Source organism: Arvicola amphibius, chromosome 4, assembly GCF_903992535.2.
Source record: "Arvicola amphibius chromosome 4, mArvAmp1.2, whole genome shotgun sequence".
Taxonomy (NCBI): Eukaryota; Metazoa; Chordata; class Mammalia; order Rodentia; family Cricetidae; genus Arvicola; species Arvicola amphibius.
Genome location: NC_052050.1, coordinates 135132368 through 135149654, shown reverse-complemented (window position 1 = coordinate 135149654; position 17287 = coordinate 135132368). Strand labels below are relative to the sequence as shown.

Here is a 17287-nt window from a genome sequence, read left to right as displayed (position 1 = left end):
AACCTTCTACATTCAGAGTACAGATGTGCTTAGAGTCACTTTCCAAGTCCTGAAACTACATCCCTATTGTTCACGTTCAGTTTCACTTACTAGTACTTAAGATTGGGTGTGTGTAATCTTTGAAATGGTAATGTCCCTGAAATGGTTCTACAAGGCTTTGGATGGCTTTTAGAAATCCCAAAGGGCCTGGCTGGAAAATTCATAGAATTAGAGCATACTCTGTCCCTGGCTGTATTTCATCATTGCTCTCGGGCTCTTCTTTAACTTTGGTTTTGAACACTTTTTAAAAATATCTCCAATTTTTAAAAACTAAGTATGCATCCTAAAGTATGCTAATTATTCTTGTGCTCACTATAACTGATAAAATATTCTAAGTCAGAAAAACAGGAATAGGTTGGGGAATAAAATGCAATTTGAGCAAGACAAGCATAGCTCATTCGATTAGCATTTATTCATTACTTCCTATGATCACTGTAAAATATCATGGGTGGAACAGCAGTTTGATTATTCATCAAATAAACTATCATGATTATTAAAAATAACAAATATTTTGGAGTAAACAAGCATAGAATCAACTATAAAAATGCAACCATTTATTATATATCTGGTTAGAATGCATCATTTTGAAATGCTCTGCAGGCATTTTTTGATTACTCTTAGGCATTACATAATTACTATAAGTACTTTTGTCAGAAATAATAATCTAATATTTTGACAAATATTAATGTTTCTTTTATCATATATATATATACTTATCAGTATATATGTATATACTGATAAAAATTTACATAAAAACTTGGTATTACTAGGATATTCCGTGGCAAATTCAAATTATAATGGAATAGGAATAAAATACTAATGAGAACACACAGAGATACAAAATGTATTCACAATATCGAATACTTGAGTAATCAAATAGACATTATTGCAGAAGACTTTAAAATTTACCACGTTTTCAATTCAAATTATGTAAAGTTAAAGATCTAGTCAATTGCTTATAAAAATACTTCAATGAAAAGTAAACCATTCATAAATTAGTTCTAGAATACCTTAGGTATCTAAGCAAAACATTATTCTGATAAAAAATTTAATATCATTAATAATGCTCTTAAATATATAAATAAGGTATTTGCAAGAATGAAATGTTATCTAACAATGTTAGTGAGGGAAGTCATTCATAATCAAGAATATATGCGTGAAAATAGAAAGTAAATTAGAAAATCGATGCTAAAATTGTCCGTAATCCCAAGGGCACATTGATTAATCTATTATATAACTCTATAGTAACAAAATGAGGATACATTTACACTATTATGCAGGACATGACACTCATCTTCCCATAGTCACATTTCTAAAAGAAGTTCTTGCCATCTAGAACTTGTCAACTTGCAATTGCTGCCTGAGATGTAGCACAATTAGAAATATCGTTATTTCTACAAGTACTAAATAGATTCCCAGTGGGTACAAGTATCTATATTCAGATAATATGATAGTAGCTATTAAAACAACATCAATAAAAATGCTCATTATCTGATAATTGGCAGGAAGTAACTAATTGCCCAAATATTAGATTTCACATATTACTTTCTGAAGTAAAACATTTAAGAATTATAAAATGTGAATATTATATTAAAAGCATTTGTTAAGCCTGAAACCCTATTCTGAATGATTTTCTCTTTAATTAACTATTTTTTCTGTGATAAGTATAGTATCTAGCTGAACAATGTCTTAAAGATCACAATGATGAGAGAGAGTGGGAAACATTGAATTATTGGGAGGTAATTTAAGTAAAGTCTATCAGTACACTAGTGTCAAGAAGATAAGGGATGCCATAAAGAATATACTAAACTGGGAAAAAGAAACCTGACTCTGTGTCTTGCCATGCTACCTATATCATAAAAATAAAAAACAAAACAAAACAAACAAAATCTTCAGTAGCAGTCAGTCTAGGGTTCATAAGTTTCCTCAAGCTTGGTTCATTTGTCTCTGTAGTCTCTATGGCTCCAAAGTAGGCCCTCCATATGTGGGAGTCAATGGTGAAGCTTGGACTGCCTGAGGGGCCCCTGAAAGTAGGACTATGATCTATCCCTGGTGCATGAGCTAGTTTGTAAGAGCCCATTCCCTATGATGAGATACAGTGGGGAGGTGGTTGGTGCGGCTCCAAGTTAATGTGCCAGGCTTTGTTGATTCCCAATGGAAACCCTTACTCATTGGAAGGAGTGGATGGGGGTGGGCTTGGGGGAGATATAGGAAGGTGGGAGGAGACATGGGAGGGAAAACTATGGTTGGAATATAAAATGAAATTAAAAAAACTTCAACAGGCATTAATTTGATCTTTGGGCATCCATGACAGTTATATTACACATTCATAAAAGTTTGCCTCTGAGTTTAAACATCAGGGTCATAAGGTAGTACCTATGGGCTCAACATCAAGAACAGTAATTCTAGAAATGATAATAAAGTCATATTTGTGAGATAACAGGGATGACAGCCATTTCTCAAACTAAGATAAATTCATGAAAAAAAAAAACATTACTCTGTGGCACATGCCTTTAATCCCAGCACTCAGAAGGCAGAGGCAGGCGGATCTCTGAGTTCGAGGCCAGCATTATCTACAAGAGCTAGTTCCAGGACAGGCACCAAAGCTACAGAGAAACATTGTCTCGAAAAAAAACCAACCAAACGTTACGCTGATATATTTTAAAGAGGTCAATATGTATGTGGAGATAGATATGGATGTAAGTCCTTAGGTAAGCATGACACATCAACACACAGAAAAGAGACGCCAATTCACAAATCCTATATTTGATTTTGATTTGTTTTTTACTTAAAATGCTTTCTCATAGTATTTCACCAAACTTATCACATTAATATCCAGCTTTATAATTAATGGTAAACAATTATATTAAAGGTATTTTCCTTGTACTGTGGATGAAACAAAGATTGATTATACCGCCCATGCCAATTAATGCTTCCAATCATCTAAAGTCATGTTTTTAATATTAATTTATAATAATTTCTGACTATAGATAGAAAGTCATACTTTTTTGAATGATTTCTACATCGTGTTTTTATATTATACAGGGCCTCTATGATGTATATCAATAATATATACATGAATACAACTACAAGATTTTCTTTAATTTTATTAATAAGGAGGTGGCAAATGCTCTTCATTGTCCTTCAAAATGTATCTGAGGAAGACTTATTTGAGTTCCGGACACAGAATATTTTGTGAAAATAATTTTAAAAGCAGGGTTGGGGCAGTGAGTGAATTTTACTCTGTATTTAAGCCAAAGAAAAAAATTGGTCCATATCAATTTTCTGTAGAAACAGCATATTTAGCAAAACTGAATAATTTAGTTCAGAATAGAATCATCTACAAATTTTTCTGTTTTGCAATTCCATGTATCCCTAGGATTGGAAGGATGAGGCAATATATGCCTGTAATATATGCCTGTAATATATGCCTGTAATATATGCCTGTAATGTAATATATGCCTGTAATATATGCCTGTAATGTAATATATGCCTGTAATATATGCCTGTAATATATGCCTGTAATATATGCCTGTAATATACCTCTCATTGCGAGCATTGTCATTGCTATGTGCTTTTCCTATATGTTTTACACTCACCTTTATTTGTTTAAGAATGTTTATATTGTGCTTCCAACTCACATTTTTACATTAAGAAGAAAATGTTAACAATGTGTTCCAAATTTGTTATATAACTTCTGATTAATTTGGGACTTAGCTGATTTTTTTTTAAATTTACTCTGTGAAGTATAGCTGTGGTTTAATATGCCCGTCTAGTTAAGTCAGAAGATACAGTCAACTGTTGGTCACCAGGTTCAGTGAAATACACAATTTGTCAAAACACACACACACACACACACACACACACACACATGATGGAGAATAATTAAGGATTTATTAACAACTATTGACTTAGGCTTTAAAATGCTCGAGTTCAAACAGATGAGAAAGAGTCAAGGTTCAAGGGGAAACATCCTTTTTTTCTGGGTGATAAAAAAAGGGACTTTAAAGATAGGTTTTGGTGAGTATATATTTAAAATATACACTTAAGTATTAGAATAATTGAAAAAATAAAAAAATGAATTGAAGAGTATCAGTATGCCTATGTGTGTCCAGGTACAAAAGAGACAGACAAATATAATCAGACAGAGTTACAGAGACACGTAGAGATAGAGACAGTCAGATAGATGCTTAGAGATTTAGAGAGAGACAGATACAAAGACGTAGGGACAGAAAGAGACAAACAGAGAGACTTAGACAGATACTTAGAAACTTAGAGAGAGACAGAGAAAAAGGGATGAAGAAAGACATAACATATGAAAGGAATAAAATGATCAGAAAATCATAAGGATCAAAAGAGCACAACACTATGGAATAACAGAATGAGAAGTTTATTTATTTATTTTTTTTTCTTGTGGTTTATTTTTTTATATTTAAAAATTTCCATCTCCTCCCCTCCTCCTCCCCCCTCCCTCCTCTCCTCCTCCCCCTTCCCTCCTCTCCTTCTCCCCCTTCCCTCCCCTCCTCTCCACCCATACCTCCCCTCCCTCCCTCTCAAGGCCAAGGAGCCATCAGGGTTCCCTACTCTATGCTAAGACCAAGGTCCTCCCAACTCCCCCCAGGTCCAGGAAGGTGATCGACCAAGCTGAGAAGGCTCCCACAGAGCCCGTCCATGCAGAAGAATCAGAGCCCAGCGCCATTGTCCTTTGCTTCTCAGTCAGCCCCCGTTGTTGGCCACATTCAGAGAGATGGGTTTGGTCGCATGATCCATCAGTCCCATTCCAACTGGAGTTGGTGATCTCCCATTAGTTCTGTCCCACCGTCTCCATGAGTGAATGCACCCCTCATGTTCCTGATAGAAAACACTATTCTGAGTGAGGTAACCCAGACCCAAAAAGATGAACATGGCATGTACTCACTCATAATCGGTTTCTAGCCATAAATAAAGGACATCGAGCCTATAAATTTGGGATCCTTGAGAAGATAATAAGAAGGTGAACTCCCAAAAAAAGATGTAGTAATCCTCCTGGATATTGGAAGTAGACACGATCACCAGGCAAAATTGGGAACTTGAGGGTTGGGCGAGACTGGGCCAAGGGAAGATGGGGAGAGAAAAGTGTGAAGGGGAGAATGGGGGGAGCTCGGAGGAATGGGATGGTTGGGATACAGGAAGGGTGGATATGGGAGCAGGGAAGCATATATCTTAATTTAAGGAGCCACCTGAGGGTTGTCAAGAAACTTGACCCTAGAGGGGTTCCCAGGTTTCCAGGGAGACGCCCCCAGTTAGTTCCTTGGGCAGCTGAGGAGAGGGAGCCTGAAAAAGCCAGTTCCTATAGCCATACTGATGAATTTCTTGCATATCACCATAGAACCTCCACCTGACGATAGATGAAGAAAATGACAGAGCCCCACATTGGAGCACCGGACTGAGCTCCCAAGGTCCTGATGAGGAGCAGAAGGAGAGAGAACATGAGAAAGAAAGTCAGGACCGTGAGGGGTGCGTTCACCCATGGAGACGGTGGGACAGAACTAAAGGGAGATCACCAACTCCAGTTGGATTGGGACTGATGGAACATGAGACCAAACCAGACTCTCTGAATGTGGCCGACGGTGGAGGCTGACTGAGAAGCCGCTGATCTTTGACTCTTCTGCATGGACAGGCTCTGTGGGAGCCGTCTCAGCTTGGTTGATCACCTTCCTGAACCTGGGGGGAGTTGAGAGGACCTTGGTCTTAACATAGAGTAGGGAACCCCGATGGCTCCTTGGCCTGAAAAGGGAGGGAGGGAGGGTATGGGGGGAGGGGAGGGGAGGGGATGGGGAGGAAGAGGGGAGGAGATGGAAATTTTTTAAATAAAAAAAAGAAGATGAATAAAGTATTGTAATTTTTAAAGCTATATAAACTAGAGGTAATAAAGTAAATAGGTCAGACACTTTCTCACTCTTAAGAGTCGGGCCAGGTAGTGGTGGTACACGCCTGTAACCCAGCACTTGGGAGGCAAACCCAGAGAAATCTCTGTGAGTTCAAGACCGGCTGGATCTACAGAGCTAGTTCCAGGACAGTCTCCAAAGCTAAACAGAGAAACCCTGTCTAAAAACAAAAACAAACAAACAAAAAAAAAACATTTTGAATGTAGAATAATGCTTACTAATAATTGAGAAGAGAGTTGAGAGGAGGTTGGATAAATAAATACAAAAACATAGTTGTTTAAAAGGATAAGTAGGTGAGGGCTGAGTAAAGTTAATAGTAGCCTATTGTTTATTTTATTTAGAACAAGGAGAGAAGCTTGCAAAGGCTACCAAGAAGCTATATAGCTAGTAAAGTTCTAATAGTAGTGATCAGGTTTTTGCACACAGCTTGAATGTGTTTAATGTAATGATCTTGCTAGTAGGTGCAGTTAATACAGATTAATCAACGGGTTATTTCCACATTGTTGAAGGTGTTAATGCGACTTTTAATAAACACAGAATCGCATCCCTTTGCTCCTTCCGTTTCTTCTCCCAGGTCCCTCCCAGGTACTCTCACTCCTCTCCCTCTAGCCACCCTCATATGCTTTCAATCTCAAGCTAATTGCATCTTCTTTCTCTCTTATTACTGTTACACACGTATATATTGAATATGTATGCACAAATATATAAACATGACTTTCTGTACCCATTTTTGCTGTATATGAGTATATAATTTCAGATCTGACTTCTTCCTATCGGGTCATGAATCAGGGGGATTTTGTGCTGGCTGGTTTTGTGTCAATTTGACACAAATTAAAGTCATCTAAGAGAAGGAAATCTCAATTAAGAAGACACCTCATAAGATAAGGCTGTAGGCAATCAATTAGGTTGTTTTCTTAATTAGTGGTTGATGTGGGAGGGACCAGTCCATTGTAGGTTAGGGTCCTGGGGTAGTGGATGGCCACTCCAGGGAAAAAAACTGGGCTTGCTCTGGATATCATTTTAAAATACAATGAAGGCTTAATTTTATCCCTCACTTTTTGTGTTTGTGTGTATGTGAGCACATGTGTGTATGAGTGCGTGTGTGTGTACATGCTTGCCCATGCACATTAGACACAGTTTGCCCAGTTGTCTCTTCCCTTCTAGCTGCTGGTCTAATTCAGGCTCTCGGGCTTGATAGCAAGTCCCTTAACTGCTGAGCCCCCTTTCTGGTCACTAAATGACTTTCTCTATCCTTGTTCTCCTGCAGCGCACCTTATATTCTAATGATCCTCCCTTTTGACATGGTGCATAGTGTTTATAGTTGCTTTTATGACATAATTTTTATAGTTTATTTCTGAAAAAAATATCCTACCACCTAGTAGTTGTTTGCATTTGGATAAAATGACTAAATTTTTTTTTATAAAGCCAGTGAAGGAAAATGTACTCCTGGGCTAAAACTAAGCGTGAAAAATTTCATCTGAGAGGCACAATTTGTCAGAAAATTATGAGGAGGTGGAAACAGAGGGCTATAATGGAAGTGGTCTTGCCACATTAACTAAATCACTCACTATCATAAACTCTGTCATAAATCCACAGACCACACTTCAGCTGTGCCTCTGCCTGCTGGAGGCACTCACCCGCAGAAGAGCAGTCTCTCTCCAGAAGGTGGTGCTCCACCTCACTCCATGGTGAGCACCGTGGGCCATGCACTGAGGAATGAAGCAGGAAAATGGAAATGACAGTGTAGAAGGTTCACCAAAGTCCACGATCCTAGCTAACCTTCAGAGGGCTCTCATTGCAATCAGTAACTTAAAACTCAGGAAGATTACATTCAAGCAGTCCAAAGTGTAGACTGCAATCAGGAGGCTAAAATGTGCTCTCTGAAAACCACTATGTATGTATTCTGTAGAGAAGGTATTAATAAGTGATAATGTCTTATGCATTAGTTGGACCAGCAACTATACTAAAAGTGTTGAAATTGGATAATAGTTGTAGAAGCCTGAGCTCCAGGCCAGGTAAAAAGTCAGATGCGGCCACTTGCATTTGAAATCCAGCACTCTTACAAGGGAGATGAGAGCCTGAGACGCGAGAATTTTTGTAGGAGCCTGAAGGCCAAGTTTGCTGGCAGTAAAAGAGAGCCCCACCTCAATGAAGCAGGAAGTGAGAACCAGCTCTCTAAAGCTGCCCTTGTCTTCCACAGCTCAAAACACCTTGCATGCAGACACTCACGCTTTGAGAATGCACCACGGGGTTCTAGTCAGTGTGACTTCAGAGAACATATTATCCTTCAGCATCAGCCTTCATCTTCCAAACTGTATACGATAGAGTTTAGTACGCTATGCTGTTCAGTAATCTCTTAGTCTATGAAACATATAGTCTTGACAAATAAACTATATGCTTGTTTAATCTGAACTTTTGGCATCTTAAGATTTACTTTTTTATTTTTAAGTATTATAGCCTGTGGGCTATAATTCAGAGTATTCTAAAAATAACTTACAGTACAGTATCACAACCCAGTTATAATGGTAGCTGTTTTGTCTTCACAGAAAATGCATCTAACATATGGACTAACTCTATTCTTGCTATAGAAGTTGACAAGAAGGAAATCTCAGACATGTAGAGTCTCAATAAGTAAGAAAATGAGTAATGATAATTAAATGAGGATCATTGATCATGATAACATGAGTGAACGTGATGGTACAAACCTTGTGGGAAGCTTGCTCCATCCATACTGTGATCATGAAAGAAATTTGGAAAGTTTACAATCAAGAACTGATATCCCACTTAGGATTAAAAAATAAAATTAAATATTGTATATTTTAATTTGACTCAAAAGGGGACTTAGGTCTGTGCTAGAAGAAGCTTAAGGTTATCAAAATAATGCTGACCTTTTACAGCATACCTGCTTCTCACAGTTTATAAAGTATTTTAACTACTTGACCATAAAATTAGAATTTTATAAAAAATATTAAATGCCCTTTTCTAATATAAAAAGGTATTTTACTCGTAAAATGTACCACATAAAATAATTTTAATTATTAACCACTAGCTAGGCTTGTGCTTAGTATTCATCATTATTCGCAGCTGGTAAGTAATTCCTCACATACTACAAAAATTGAATTTAAACTTTTTAAACAGGGTCATTTGTTTCATATGCTTCAAAGTCCTGTGTAGTTAATAGTATTATCCCTCTCTCAGAGATGAAGAATCTGGAACTCATGAGTAGTCCAAAGTCACCCTGTTAAGTAGCCAGTCACAGCCTCTTGGTGCAAAGCTAATACCATTAAGTCTTAAAAACATTGTCAGCATCAATTAGATCAACACACTCATTGACTTACATATTCACATGCCTTTTTAGAACTTATTTTATCTGTCCTGGATTATTTTTTTCTCAGCTGCATTGAGAAGGTTAGAGTTAATTCAGGAGCTCTAGCCTATATCTCTCAGGATGAGTTGAAAGAAAATGACTAAAAACAATAATATTTAATATAGACAACGTTGTTAGTGTAATACTTCTGAAGCACTTGTATTTCTCACTTATTTATTCAACAACTTAGTGCAAGATGCAATAATATTATGTCCATTTTAAAAAGTAGAAATTTTAGCCACAATTTAATTAAGCATAATGCAGGATATATATATATATATATATATACATATATATATTTGTATATATGTATATACATACATATATCCTGCATTATATACAATGTAAACAAATACATAGATACACACACACACACACACACACACACACACACACATATATATATATATATATGGAGAGAGAGGGAGAGAGAGAGAGAGAGAGAGAGAGAGAGAGAGAGAGAGAGAGAGACCAGGATCTAGATCAAGAATAAAATGTTTGGTTTTCGGACCCATGCTTCTACTGTGATTCTACTGTTATCAACCCTTCTCAATGTTCTCTTCCTGTGATGTTACTAGTAATTAGGTCATATTTAGTGAAATACAGTTTGTTTAGCATATGTGGGCATGTGCGTGTCATTTTACCATGTAGATATGAACAAATGCATAGACAAAATTCACAGTTATTTTACACATCAGAATAAATTGATCAGCAAAACCACTTAAAATGTTTTATCTTGGCACTGATGGGATGATGGGATTAAGAAATTCTAACTCTTCATTTTAGTTTCTAGATGATGAGGTATTTGATGTGGTTTTGTTTTTTTTTTTCCCTCATGGTTTATTTTTTTTTTATATGTAAAAATTTCCATCTCCTTCCCTCCTCCTCCCCCCTCCCTCCCCTCCTCCTCCCCCTTCCCTCCCCTCCTTCTCCCCCTTCCCTCCCTTCCCCTCCACCCATACCTCCCCTCCCTCCCTCTCAAGGCCAAGGAGCCATCAGGGTTCCCCACTCTATGCTAAGACCAGGGTCCTCCCAACTCCCCCCAGGTCCAGGAAGGTGATCGACCAAGCTGAGAAGGCTCCCACAGAGCCTGTCCATGCAGAAGAATCAGAGCCCAGCGCCATTGTCCTTTGCTTCTCAGTCAGCCCCCGCTGTTTTTGTTGATAGTGATAGGCAGATAAAAGCTCTAGTAGGTGGAGTCTGGAGTCTAGAATCACACTTATTTTCTCTAGCATCAGGAGGCAGATTTCGTATTTCTAGAGGGCGTGTAAACAAATAGGAAGACGGAGGATCCAGGTAGTTGTATGATTTACCAGTAACTGCCAGTCTGTGAAGATAATTACTTCATCTTTTGTCAAGACAGAGGAAGTGTTATTAAAGAATCTGAAATCAAATAAAATACAGTGTGTGTGCGTGTGTACGTGTGTGTGTGTGTGTGTGTGTGTGTGTGTGTGTGTGTGCGCGCGTGTGCAGAAAATTCTCATGTTCACAGTTTCCACTGTTGGAATCTGCAGGTAATAAAATTCAAAGAATCTATTTTCACGGACAATTATCTTCCTCAAGCACTTTGGAGTTCCGGTAGGGAATAACCATATTTACTCTCCCGCCACACAAAGTAGTTACTTTGAGTGAAAGAAAGTCCTGGAGCTATGTCCTTTGTCAAGAGAAGGAGAGGAGATTCCAACTAACACTAAATGGATTGTAATTTGAAGTAGCTTTCCTAAAGTACTTTTTAATTTCTGCTTTACTGAGATAAAAATAAAAGCATTAAATCAGAGATCTCTCTGTAACATAAACTGGATTATTTTTAATCACAAATGTTCAGCCCTATAGGAAATAACACACAGTGTAAATGTCTATCAGAGACCAATATAAGGCACTTCAGCTATATTCTGAAATTTAGTATACTCTACTATGAATGGGACAGGTAACAAGGGCAGAAAAGAGAAGTATATTTTGATAACAAGTCATTAAATACCAATGCAACATATTAAATCCTATCACAATGATATCCATATGAATAAAGACATGAATATTAGAAAAAGACAATAAGTGTGACAGAAAGGGAGAGAAAAATAGACAGAAATATAAAGAGTTGCCCTGAAATAAGGCATCTAATCTGAGATTTAAGTTTAAGGATAGTTTTCCTGGTCCTTGTCTTTAAAGTGTTAAATTTGTAATGACAATCAATGAAACCACTTCGGGAACAAAATTTGGTGTTAAATGTCAAGGTTGTTAGACTTGTAATTTAGCCACAGAATTTACTGAACCTGGTATCTGTGTACCTCCCATCAATAGTGATCTATGGGGAAGTTTGTAGGATCATCATTTGTGATGGGAAATTAAACAAGCAAACAAAAATATTACAAAGTAAACCTACTATTAAGAGGATAAATAATCACAGGAGGTTTGTTCTCAAAAAAGTTACAATAGTAAATAAAAAAAACTGCATTTTATCCATTCAGGGATAAGAGATTTTTGTTCCGTAAAAGTTATATCTTGTCTTGAGTGTAGGAACACGATAATAAAAACAAACTAATTGCAATGAATATGATCAGGAGAAAATTAACAAGGCAAATTAAACCAACCTGTGGTTACTTCAAATTTCAACTTCCAATACAACTGCCCTCATCTTTACATGCTAGGTATAATAATAAAAGATAAAAGATAGGAAATTTCCCTTCAAAGCGATTTGATTTAGAGACTGTGGAGACTACATGAAAATAAGTTTTGCAAGGACAGAGTAACTTACGGCAGCATATTGTAGGTGTGTTTAGCCTTATCAGATAGATTAGTGAGAGTAGTGAAAGCTGTCTCTAGGCTAATGATGAAGATAGAAAGACTACTGGTCTCAAGAGTGACATGAGAAGAGATGATTCTCTAAACCTGATTAAAAACATCCCACAATCCGGGCGGCGGTGGCGCATGCCTTTAATCCCAGAACTCGGGAGGCAGAGGCAGGCGGATCTCTGTGAGTTCGAGACCAGCCTGGTCTACAAGAGCTAGTTCCAGGATAGGCTCCAAAGCTACAGAGAAACCCTGTCTCGAAAAACAAAACAAAACAAAACAGAAAAAACAACAACAAAAAAAAAAATCCCACAAGGTTTTAAACTTGGAGATGTTACTTATGAATAAATATATTTAATATAATCTGAACTGCAGAAGAAGTACCTTAAAGAAATTAAAACATGACAGAGAAATCAGAAATGACTCTATGGCCTATAATCATAAAGTGTAAAACCTATTCTGAAAAGATTGGTTATCTTGGGCTTACATAACATTTAATATTTGAAATAAAGAAAATAAAGCAGGTGATGAAGTTGATTTTCAACAAAATATTTTTCCTCTTTATTCTGATTTTTAGGCATTCAAAGAAAATTCACTTAAGGATTTATGTAAAATGTATATAGAATATTAATGAGTAAATAATTTTTTTAAATAAAAAACTCTTTAAAAATAGATAAAACAATAAATAACAAATTTATATCAGATTAAGATAATGGAACCAATATGTAGTGTCAGAATGTAGTTATTAGGAGACTACTTCAAAATATGAGGAGGATACTAAAAATGTTGCAATTCAGTAACTTGGATTAATGCTCTATCATTATAAGAATGATTTGAGCATATTCTAAATGTCAAGTAGATGTGGTATTTGGAAAATGACACTTGCAATATATAGCTGTTTGAATCATGCATTGCCCATGTCCACTTTAATTCAAAATGACTAAAATACTCAAACCTCTTTTTCTTAGAACTTTTTAATCAGAATTCACTCAACTAATCATATCGCTCTTCAGCTATGTATTTGAAAAGTCTGTATTAGCTGGTTATCTTAATTATTTTCAAGAGAGCATTGTTAGTTTCTCCATCATGAAGTCAATCATTGTAGGATTCCCTTACACTTACTAGGTGGCATTTATAACCTCATTCTTTTAAAAAAATGTTATTTATTAGTGATAATGTCATACATGTATAGAATATATTATGAACACGTTCATCCCCCATCTACCTTTCCAAATTTCCCCATGCCTCATTACTACTTGTCATATCTTATAAAATTATATCACAGGAGATATATATCACCATCTTTCATTGTCATTATTATTAAGATAAATACTTCATGGTTACAGAAAGCATTTTCAGTTTTCAAATACGTTGAGTTACTTAGAATGGAATCTGAACAAAGAAGAGCATTGCCTAAGTTGAAAGACTGCTAGATAGACTTATTAAGCTCCTTAATTTGTATTGAGCAGTGAAGGTATACCAATTATCTACTGACATCAGCAAAGTCTCTTGCAGCTGGATTTCACTGATCACGGGAAAATGAACTTTACTGCCCCATTTTAACTCAGTCCTATTATTATGAACTCTCAAAGCCAGGAAATTATGATTTTATCTCTCCTGTTCTTTTCACCCAGCAGTATTAACTAATTTCCTTTGTCTTGGCTTTCTGCTACTGGGCATCTCAATAAGCAGAATGATTTTATTTGTCACCAAATGAGAACCTGGAGTTAATAAGGTCACATCAATCTCATGGACCACGAACTTTACTAGTCATAATGATGTTATTTAACCAACATCATAAAACATGTTCTTACGTAGACTGGTTCTGATGAAAACATTATATTTTGAAAACAATAACTTATCTACTTTGCTCAAATAAAGAATGTTAACAGGAACAATCCCCAACATTCCCCATGTAATGGAAGGTAGCAAATATGAAGAAAATTAATGCATTTTTTATAAACTAGTAAGACGCTCCAAAGAATTTTTATGTTATTTTCTGTCCTTTATCAACAACTATATCTGGTATACGCTTAGTAAAGGAAGCCACAATACTGTACTAGGAAAGCAAAATCTTCACTTTTAGTGCTGTAACTAAGAGGATTATAAATTAGCTCAGAGTTTCAACTCTATCTATTCTATTTAAGACTGCAATAATATCCAATGACATAAATTTCTCTGAAAATTATGAATAACTATATTGGGGCAGATTGGTCATTAGAAATATTATCTTGACACAGCCATAAGTTCATTTGCATGAGACCATATGCATATAGCTCAGAAGTTAAAAAATGGACAGTTTTCTCTTTTAATATAGGCAAGACCAAGATTTAAAGAGTAAATGAAGAAAAGTGCAGAAATGAAAATAGACCATGAGAAAAAAGAAAATTATCATTTTTCATTAACCCCAAGACTATGCTGCAATACAGTGGCATTTAAATTTGGACCAACTGGGGATCAAATTATGTAGCTCCACGGGTGACAGAAACCCCAGGGTTTCCAAGAATCCTGAAGACACAGGTGATCCTTTCATTTACAACCCAAGAGTGGCTTTGTCTGCCTTTCTGTCAGCATGGGACAATGCCTAGGAGTCTGAGGCATGCATCCTTGTAATTATGTGGTTAGCATACTTTATAATAAATTTAAAAAAATGTTCTAGAAGCTAACCTGGCTTGAAGCTAAGCATTCCCACATTGTGGTCTCCTGGCTAGAACAAGACTTTCTAGCCTGACAGAGTTTATCTGCTCTTTCATGAATTTTGAAAGATGGCTCTTGATGGAAGAAACCACACTATTAATTTATAATAGTTAGAAATAGTATTTATTCTTTCATTAAAAGATATTTAAGCTGTTACTTTAATTTTAATCACATAGTATGTGGAGAAATACTTATAACTACTTAGCAATTATATTTTAATTACATTTTGGCTTATGATCTTTAATAATAAAAGAATATACTTTGGTCAGTTCCGCTAACTTGTAGATGCAATTCTTATCATATATATATATATATATATGATATATAAATCATATATAAATATAAGATATATATCTTATATTTATATGTAATACTTATATCATATATATATATATGTTTGATATTATTTGGCTTTGAATTATTGAGGAAATAATGTTGGAAAATACCATTAGTATACATTAGTTTAGCTGGTACTTACTTAAAATACAAGAAAATTTTTTTCAGAGGTGTAACATGTCATTTACTATGCAATGAATCAATCAATAATGCAGACACTAGGGAAAGTACAGAGTACAGAATACAAATTCCATGCCCAAATTTCCCCAAACAACAGGAGCAAGCAGGCCAGGAAATGGACAATGGTAAGTATTAGATACATTACCAGTAACTCTGAAAGAAAAACTACTTCTGCACCTCATCCATTATAGAATCCCCTTCCCTGACCTAAGACCATAGATTCCAAATCATCTCTAAAATATTTTTGTTTGTTTGTTTTAGAAAAGCATGAAAACACATGATCTTCCCATTTGCCTAGGTTTTCTCTTTATAATTTATGTCTATTTTCTGCACCTGCAATGTCTCAGAACAAATGGAATAATTTCTGTGATTATTTTTTTTGTAGATATAGTTTCTTGCTCTGTTATCTGTAACTGTGTTTCTCTTTGGTGGTAGGTTATGCCACCTGCCCTCCCGGGCTCCTTCTGCACATGTGGGCAACATCCTACACTGTGACACGCTCATTCCCACATTGAGATTGTATTTCAGTGTAGAATATTGCAGTAACAAAGTGAGAAAGGGCTCTTTGTTGTCATTGTTAAGTATCCAGTAGAGTTTAAAAAGTAATAAACAACCAGTCTGATACATGGAATTCAACGAAGTCAAACAAGCCAAATATAGGTTTCCCTTTTAAAACGCAGAGAATATGAATAAGAAAGTATAAGTAGCAAGATATACCAACCTGTCTTAAAAGATATCTGAGTTGTGTGAGCAAAGACACAACCGAATGGCTTAAAAGGAGTCCTGAATTGTTCAAGTCCTGAGTTTGAAAATGTAAACAGAGCAAAGCTTGACTTTTCTAAAACGCCAAGTTGTTCTTATGCAAATCACATTATAGATTTTTTTATACACATTCAGTAACATGAAACAAAACTCATCAATGAATTCCAGAATCACTTTGCTATCAAGCTATTACTAATCATAAAATAATGTAACTTCTAGCGTATTTGTATTTCATCTTCTACATACTGAGCACAAGTTCAAAAGAACGAAATGACCTTGGCAGGTCAGTTATAACTCATGATCCATTCATTACTGGAAAATGTCCATGGCTTAAAATGCAAATAAAGATAAATATAGAATCATGAACTATATCAAGAATAATCCAAATGTGATGTTTTAGAATATTATTTTTTAAAAAGCCTCTTTACATTGTTCAAGTATAACAAGCATTTATTAATGTTTATTATATAACTACATAATAAGTTGCTTATGAATCAAGCTACTCTTCTATTATTATAATCAAAATTTTCCAGTCCTAAATGACAGGTAGAATATCATATGCACACCAAATATAACTTTGTTCAAAGTAATTCTAAAGTAAAATATATGATAACGTTGGAAACTTAATGGCATATACTTGTAAAGAATAAAATGAACCATTTGCAGATGAAAATGACAATAAAGTAAGACCATCTTTGATCCCAAAGCAATAGATGTAAAATCATGGTCGTACTTACCACAGTGAAATTCATAACCTTCAATATCCATATTGTCATGGCTAAGTTAACTATCATGGTAACCAACAGCAGAAGGACAAAGAAGTATAAGCACCTCTTTCGCCATCCATAAATCCCCACAGGGTAGAGTTGTGCATTTTCAGTTCTCTGCAGGTTGCTCTGCTGTGTCGCTAGTATGTATTGTTCTCGTGTCATCTGGAAAGAAAGAGAGAAAGGAAGAAAGAGGCCAGGAAGACAGGAAAATGATCAGGAGACAGGAGTTAAGTGGGGAAGTGATGATGGTGTGAAGGAAGAAGATGGAGAAGTGTTTGATGAAGGGAAAGTAGGAAGGCAAGTAAGCATGAAAAGGAAATTAGGGGTGAGGAGAAGAAGGTGAGGGGTGGTTGAGCAAAGTAGGTATGAAAGAAGGGAAGGTGCAAATTTTATAGAGCAGAAAAATAAGGGGAGAGAGTACA

General features: G+C 35.8%; 1 protein-coding gene across 2 annotated transcripts in view; it reads right to left on the bottom strand.

The window, feature by feature from the left end:
- Sgcz (sarcoglycan zeta) overlaps positions 1-17027 on the bottom strand; it is a 308488-nt gene extending 291461 nt beyond the window's left edge. For both annotated transcript variants that reach the window (XM_038327283.1, XM_038327285.1), the window contains exon 1: positions 16833-17027. In XM_038327283.1, the coding sequence (XP_038183211.1) occupies positions 16833-17027 (195 nt within the window). The remainder of the gene's footprint in view (positions 1-16832) is intronic.
- Between the last annotated feature and the right edge of the window lie 260 nt (positions 17028-17287).